This window comes from Sinocyclocheilus anshuiensis, unplaced genomic scaffold (genome assembly GCF_001515605.1).
Source record: "Sinocyclocheilus anshuiensis isolate Anshui unplaced genomic scaffold, SAMN03320099.WGS_v1.1 scaffold1544, whole genome shotgun sequence".
Lineage (NCBI taxonomy): Eukaryota > Metazoa > Chordata > Actinopteri > Cypriniformes > Cyprinidae > Sinocyclocheilus > Sinocyclocheilus anshuiensis.
The window spans coordinates 214,956-223,730 of record NW_015555802.1 but is presented as its reverse complement, the minus strand read 5'-3'; the positions used below and the strand labels follow the sequence as shown (position 1 = coordinate 223,730).

Below are 8,775 nucleotides of genomic sequence, written 5' to 3'. Positions count from 1 at the left end.
TCACAACGGTTCGTGAAAAATCACAGCTACTTTATGCAGGCTGTGTGCATTTTACTGTGGACTGACTGTTTTGAAAATTGTATGGTAGTTACATAGCACCTAGACCTCAGTTGTCAGTTATCATGAAAAAAGCCAGGAAGATATAGGTATCTTTAAGGCATTCATTTTATTTAATTATTGCATCAAATATTAATGTTCTTCTTTGTCTGAAAAATATTTGTTTTGGGGGGGGAACTGAAAATGTAATAACTGTGGATTGATACTCCAAGGAGTAAAAAGTAAACTTCTGTAAAAAGTTATGGATGTAGAAAATGTTATAGTGGATTGGGATACCCCCGTTGATAGAAACGGTTTTGAGTAATTTGAGAGATTACTGGGGGTACGTGTATGGGGACCTGCCATTTGTCTCCGTTCTTGAGACAAATATAGGAAGGGGTCAATGTTTCTTGTGTTTGACTGGAAGGGATGGGAGAGAGGGTGGGCGTTGTGTTGTCTTTTTTTTATACCACTCACTTGCACATGTGGAATGGTCTTACTTTTATTCATCTATTCTTATAAAATTATTGATTGATGTGTGATATGTCTAAGAAAGGAGAGTCTTCCATTCGTTTTATTACCTGGAACGTTAAGGGTATGAATGGACCAAATAAACGAACGCGTATTTTCGCTCATCTCAAAAAAATGAAAACGGATATAGCGTTACTGCAAGAAATACTCTGCCATTATTATATCAGATCACGCCCCACTACTTTTAGATTTACGATTTACTTTCTGCAGTAACCAACGCCCCACTGGAGATTAAATCCAACTCTGTTGGCAGACAAAGAATTTAATACGTATATATCAACAGCAATTGATAATTTTTTGGCTACAAATACATTTGAAGAGGTATCACCATCGACTTTATGGGAAACATTTAAAGTAGTCACTGAATATGCGTTGCATCTGCTGCCTACTTATACTCACGCTGTAATCAGCAGCAGCTGGATGCAATAATCTCATGCCAATGTGCATTGGCTCGTTTAGTTTACACTCGAAGTGGATTGGTCCCTCTAAGCGAGATCCCAATTTCGTCGGTCAACCGACGTGACGTCTCCGTTCCCTCCTTCAGGGAACGAGGGTTACCTACGTAACCGAGACGTTCCTCGCTCCTCTCTAGTGTATTGTGACACTACGAGGATGACTTGTAAAAGTTATAGGTATCTTTAAGGCATTCATTTTATTTAATTCTTGCGTCAAATATTAATGTTCTTCTTTGTCTGAAAAATATTTGTTTTGGGGTGGAAAAAAAATTGAAAATTTAATGACTGTGGATTGATACTCCAAGGAGTAAAAAAGTAAACTTCTGTAAAAAGTTATGGATGTAGAAAATGTTATAGTGGATTGGGATACCCCCGTTGATAGAAACGGTTCTGAGTAATTTGAGAGATTACTGGGGGTACGTGTATAGGGACCTGCCATTTGTCTCTGTTCTTGAGACAAATATAGGAAGGGGTCAATGTTTCTTGTGCTTGATTGGAAGGGATGGGAGAGAGGGTGGGCGTTGTGTTGTCTTTTTTTTATACCACTCACTTGCACATGTGGAATGGTCTTACTTTTATTCATCTATTCTTATAAAATTATTGATTGATGTGTGATATGTCTAAGAAAGGAGAGTCTTCCATTCGTTTTATTACCTGGAACGTTAAGGGTATGAATGGACCAAATAAACGAACGCGTATTTTCGCTCATCTCAAAAAAATGAAAACGGATATAGCGTTACTGCAAGAAATACTCTGCCATTATTATATCAGATCACGCCCCACTACTTTTAGATTTACGATTTACTTTCTGCAGTAACCAACGCCCCACTGGAGATTAAATCCAACTCTGTTGGCAGACAAAGAATTTAATACGTATATATCAACAGCAATTGATAATTTTTTGGCTACAAATACATTTGTGAAATCATATCTTATTGTTCATATACCAACAAACTAAAGAATGCAAAATTACAACAACTCATTGATTCCATAGCAAAAATAGATAGCCACATCTCATTAACTCCTTCAGAAGAGTTATTCAAAAAGAGAGTGGAACTTCAAGGGGAAAATAGCTCCACTCCTATTGAAAATTATTTAGAAAATGCAAAATTACCACAAACCCTTACAGAGGCATTTATAACACTTATTTTAAAACCAGGAAAAGACCTATCCATGTGTAATTCTTACAGACCAATCTCATTGTTAAATGTCGATGTTAAAATGATTGCCAAATTTTTAGCTTTCAGAATTGATTCTCTCATACCAGAGATTATGTCTCCGGATCAGACGGGTTTTGTCAAAGGTCATTACTCGTATACCAATCTACGGAAGCTCCTGGGGGTCCTGTACTCTCCTGCATCCAGGGAAACCCCAGAGGTTGTGGTTTCCCTGGATGCAGAAAAAGCATTTGATAGAGTTGAGTGGGGATATTTGTTTTTAATATTGAAAAGGTTTGGCTTTGGCCCAAAATATGTAAATTGGATTAAATTGCTTTATTCTACCCCTAAAGTCTCTGTTATAACAAAGTACACTCACAATTTTTCCCAATACTAAGAGGCACAAGACAAGCATGCCCTTTAAGTCCCCTTCTTTTTGCATTAGCGATAGAACCACTTTCTATAATGCTTTAATCTCTACAGTCCATAAAGGGCATTGATAAAATGGGTATAGAACATAGAGTTTCCTTATATGCAGATGACCTGTTGTTATATGTTTCAAACCCAGTTGAAAATGTCCCAAACATAGTGCAAAATCTTTCTGTCTTTGGTAGTTTCTCAGGATATAAATTAAATTTTTCTAAAAGTGTATGCTTTCCCATTAATCCTCTGGCTCTACAAATTAAAACTTCATCCCTCCCATTTCATATTTCCCAGTCCGGCTGTAAATACTTAGGAGTACATATTACTCAAACTTTTTCAGGTCTATATAAAAATAACTTTTTACCCCTTATAAATAAAACTAAAACTGATCTACAAAGATGGGACACATTATACCTATCTTTAGCAGGAGTAAATTGTATTAAAATGAATGTCCTACCTACATTTTTATACTTATTCCAGTCCCTTCCAATTTTTATCCCAAAAGCCTTTTTTGTACATTAAATAAGCTTATAACATCATTGTTATGGAAAGGGAAGAACCCAAGAATTAATAAAGACCTTTTGGAAAGGCAGCGATTTCAAGGAGGTTTAGCTTTACCTAATTTTATGGGATATTACTGGGCAGAAAATCTTCAAAAAGTCAACTGTTGGTATAATTTCCCAGAGACAGAGTTGTGTAAGGCAGAAGCAGATACCTGTATTTCTACATCACTTCCCGCCTTACTAACAATGAAACTACCCTTCTCCCCTTATCAGTATACATCAAACCCAGTTGTAAGTTCAACACTTAAAATATGGTCTCAATTTAGACAAAGGTACAAATTTAAGGACTTCTCCATGTTAAGCCCTCTCAGTAACAACCCTCTATTCCCCGCTGGTAAAATAGACTACACATACGTACAATGGCAGAGTATTGGATTGGCTAAATGCAGTGATTTTTACATTGATAACACTTTCGCTAGTTTCAATGACCTTCTACAGAAATTTCAGATGACACAGTCTAACCTGTTCCGTTATTTTCAAGTCCGACATTTTATTCAATCTCAAAGTTCCACCTTTCCTAACCTACCCCCTACCTCACTAATGGATACAATTTTACAGATTCCTGTAACCCCCAAAGGTCAAATTTCTGCATTATACAATATGATTGTGTCTGCAAGTAATACTTCAATTGAAAAAATTAAAGAAAAGTGGACCAAAGATATAGACTCTGTAATGATTGATGAAATATGGGATGATGCTCTAAAAAGAGTAAACAGATCAACCACCTGTGCATGCCTTAGTCTTATACAATTTAAGATACTTCACCATACATATTACACTAAATCTAGACTTTCAAAAATGTATCCAAACGTTGATGACAGATGTGATCGATGTAAAAGTGATAAAGCTGACCTTATCCATATGTTTTGGTCCTGCCAAAAGCTGAAAAACTACTGGACATTTGTATTTAAAATACTAAATGAAGCCTTTAACTTGAATATAACACCCTGTGTTGAAATTGCTATCTTTGGAGTGCCAGAACATGGAATACCTTTGACTAACAATATGGAAAATGTTTTTACTTTTGCTTCATTATTAGCAAGAAGGAGAATATTGTTGGAATGAAAATCAAAAAATCCACCAAAAACTTCAATGTGGATTTGTGATTTGATATTGTATTTAAAACTAGAAAGAATAAAATATGTCAAAAAAGGATCCATTCAATAATGTTATAAAATTTGGAAACCTATGATTACATATTTTGAAAAGATGAAGACCCTACCTTCTAACTAATTAATAGGACTAAAGTTTTAGAAAGGCCATCTGACTTTAAAATACTTGGTTATGTCATGCTTGCTTATATATCTACACAGAAAGACCATTTGAGTGATCCCCCCTTCTTTTTTATTTTTATTTTGTATTCTTTTTTTTGTGAACACATTTACTTTTGTTAACAAAATTGACTTTGATATCTGCTGATAACAAAGTATTGAAATGTATCTTGCTATTTTGTATAGTAAGCACTTTATTCACATAATTATTTGGTTGTTTGGTTATTTATCTATTATTTTTCTACTTTCTGTTAATTGAGGGTTGTGGAACGGGGTGGGGAAAGAAAATACATAATTATGTAATTGTTTGAAATTTTTTTGTTTAAACATGTTTGAAAAATTAATAAATAAAGTGCAAAAAAAAAAAATATTGGCTTTATTTTGCATCAAACACAAGACAACTTTAAGCAAATAGTGTATAAATAGTATCTAAATGAATTCTAATTCTATTTTTATACAATAAAAATAAAACGTACTTCAAATAAAAAGCCTTGGACAAACTATGCAAAAAAAACTATGCATTGTTTTCCGTCAAAGCGTCAAAAAGCACCTGATGGAGTTTGAACTTCACATCAAACTGCTTCTGTTTCACACAAATGCCGGCACAGACGTGCATGGTCGGCTAGAATCGCCCTGAACTCGTGCATCTTCAGATGCGGAGCTGCGCGAAAAGTTTGGACACACGAATGGGAAGTGTGTCCAAACTTTTGACTATACTATACTATAATATAGCCTACACAAAGAATATCGGCCGATATACCGATATCGGCTCTTTTTACTCCCTAATATCGGTATCAGCATCGGCCCCCAAAAAACCCATATCGGTCGGGCTCTAATCTAAATGATAGTAAATTACTTCAGGAGCGCTACAACTAAGCTTTCCGGATGTAATACAACATTTTTAAAATGATCTAAAATGCTTTCCAGGCTCATTGGAAAAACGTGCCTGTGGTGACATGACTGCAAAATTATATTACGTTGCTTCTGTCAATGCGAGACGTGGACTCAGTTTGCAGGTGCCAAAAGTCAATTTATTGAACACCCCCCCTAAAAAAAAGTGCAGTGTTGAGGGTAGTCCAAGATTCCAGGGTTGGGAACCATAATCTAAAATTTTACCTCCATGCTGTATGTCTTGCCAGAAGAGGTTTGTCCATAGGCAAAGATCGTTCCATTGCAACCTTCCAGCACATCTACATATCCACACAAACAAACACACAAATTATTCACACATCAAATGTCCTTTCTCTACAATATACATTGTCTTATGATGGGGTATAGGCATTGGGGCTTCTAGCAAAAAATGTTGCTGGTTTATTCTCAAGTACCAAAGGATTATGATGTTTTCTGGACAGTAAACATGTTCTCTTATTCAACTTATGTTGGTTTGACAAAGCCATACTGATATTCTATTTAAGGTGATAATGTAGAGTTCAAATGGCCACAGTGACACTTGATTGATCCATCAACCTTCAAATTACACTTCATCCATTAATCACTCTGAAAGTCAAAGTCCATTCATCTATCACTCTTCAGTCATACTTTAACCATCTGCACTCTTCAAGTCACATTCTATCTATCTGTCTGACAGTCCTTCTGTAACTATCCAAGACCATAACAGAAACCACAACAAAGACCTCAGAAAAGCCCTAGCAATATCCTAGTGACCACCCTGAATGCCCAGACACCCACACCTAGAAAACGCATAGCAACTGCTTAGTAACAACCCCGAACATACTTAAAGTCTTAGCAACCACCCTGCTCAACTCAGCAATCTAGAAATAACCCAGAACCTTAGCAACTAACAATAATCTACTCTAGTAACTGCATAAAAAAAATATTTTTCAAAGTTGAAAATAAAACATTACATTTTACAGGAAAATATCATTTCAGTTTTATTCTTCAACATTTCACATTTCATTCAATGTGTTACTTCCTATTTCTTTGTAATTGTTTGTGAAATGTACTAGCAATTTCTGAGTGAAAATTATTATCTAACTATCTGTCTATCTATCTGCCTTTGTCTTCTTCAAAATGTTTGATAAGGCTTTGTCAAGCCAACATCTTGACACGTTTATCTTGACAAATTTCTAGTGTAGTTAGTGAAAGAGTGACATGATCATCTGGCTGCAGTCAATGGAGTTCATGCACTTCATCTTGCTTTGGATGAAAACGCTCTTCTAAATGAGGAACAGCTTCAAATAGCCTAATCCACAACTGCCTTTTGCAGTAATATTGAGTTATTTCAGTATTTCATGTAATGATGTAAACATTCTGCAGCCTTTAAATGCCACTTTACTCCAATAGTATTAAAGGGGTCATGAATTGAGAAATTTGATTTTCATTGGTCTTTTGACATATAAGAGGTCGTTGTGCTATAAATACATACTGTAAGTTTCAGAACTTAAAACTGCCTAGTTAGTCCAAAAACAGCTTTTATTGAACCAAAGCTGCCAAAATGACTTAATGACTGTTTTTTTTCCCCCAATGCATTTCAGTAGAACATAATTAATGCCACAACTGGACACAAGCTTTGCAAAAACACTTTGTGAAATATTTACTTAAAAGAGATGCAAAGAACGCTCCCTTTATAATCACTATAGCTGTCAATCAGTCTAGTTCAACATGAGTTCTGCTCTCTCACAAAAACTCCCTTTATAATCATTGAAATAGTCTACACTGCACAATTAATCTTACATTTACATGGTGTCTACACTGTGAGCTTGCACTGAACAAAACTCTGGCCATTGCATTCATGCGTTCAACACTGGCTAGAGTGCTCACAGCAAAAAACATGCTAAAAGGAAACTTTAATGAAGTAAACATGCTGTAAACATAATACTATTATTCACACTTTCCACAATTAGGTAATCGTAGCAACTGTAATCATAATTGTGTTTCAGCAGTTCCACATGTATAATACTTATTTCATATGCAAAGATGTTATCCAATCATAGCATTTACTGCACATTGAAATATTAAAGGATACATGGTAATTTAAGTGGAGTGTTCAAATCAGAGGATCAAAAACAGTGTAGAAAATGGTCATTTATTTCTAAATTATGACTGTTTTGACGTAAAAATCTTACCAACATTATACGTGGATCTCAGGGAACATTATAAAAAAATTAATTCAGGACACCTTTAAATATGACAAGGTGAGGACCAAATACAATCATGCATGCATGTACATGCTTATGCTCATACAGGGCATCACACATTGACCTTTGACGATCTGTTTTGCACAGGTGTTGTACACCTGCTCCTGATAGGTCTCAGGAGGAAATACACCATCAAACACATATGATTTTCCCTGTGGACACATAAAACAGACATTTAGCCCACACAAGAACAGAAGAGACATGCCTAACATATGCCCTAGATCAGGGTTACCCATTCCTGTTCCTGGAGATCTGCCACCAGAGTTCAGATATAACCCTAATCAAACACACCTGTCTGTAATATATGCATGTATGTATGTATGTGTGTGTGTTTGATCAGGGTTGGAGATGAACTTTGCAGGAAGGTAGATCTCCATGAAAAGGACTGGGCACCCCTGCCCCTGATCAGAGTTCTTAACTCTGGCCCTCAAAGTCCACTTTCCTGCAGAGTTTAGCTCCGGTAACTTCACCTGCCTGTAACTTTCCAGTAATCCTGAAGACCTTGATTAACTTGTTCAGGTGTGTTTGATTAGGGTTGAAGCTATACCCTGCAAAAAAGTAGATGTTAAAGGGCCAGAGTTGAGGGTCTAGTTGCCCTGGAGAAAAGTGCTTATCAACTCCATCCCTGGGGACCCACCGCTCTGCACATTTTGTATGTCTTCTTTATTTCTTGAGCTGATTGTCTGAATTAGGTGTCAAATAAGGAAGACATGAAAAATGTTGTAGAGCAGTGGACCAGGAGTCCCCAATACTGCACAGTTTGCATGTCTTTCGAATCAAACACCTAATTTAGATCATCGGCACATTAGTAGAGATTCCAAGGCTAGAAATTGGCATGTCAGACAAAGAAGTCATTCAACATGTGCAGTGCTGGGAGTTCTCTAGGTACAGGGTTGAAAAACACTGCCTAGACTACACTACTTCTTTTGAACAAATAAGAATAAACTTTAGGTGCAGTATCCATTCCTGAAATGTCAACCATCAGCGCTGAACAGGGTAAGGATCAGTCTCTCCACATTTAAAGGGGTCATATGATGCTTTTTTAAATATCATTATTTGGTGTATTTGGTGTAACAGAATATGTTGACATGCTTTAATGTTCAAAAAACACATTATTTTTCAAATACTGTACATTATTGTAGGTCCTCTATGCCCCGCCTCTCTCAAACGCTTCGTTTTCT

General features: G+C 36.1%; 1 protein-coding gene across 1 annotated transcript in view; it reads right to left on the bottom strand.

The window, feature by feature from the left end:
* LOC107674939 (kinesin heavy chain-like) overlaps positions 1–8,775 on the bottom strand; it is a 75,954-nt gene that overhangs the window by 57,454 nt on the left and 9,725 nt on the right. Inside the window, exons 2-3 of the mRNA XM_016469101.1 lie at positions 7,659–7,746; positions 5,553–5,626 (exon numbers count right to left, since the gene is read on the bottom strand). Coding sequence (XP_016324587.1) covers positions 5,553–5,626; positions 7,659–7,746 — 162 coding nt within the window. The remainder of the gene's footprint in view (positions 1–5,552; positions 5,627–7,658; positions 7,747–8,775) is intronic.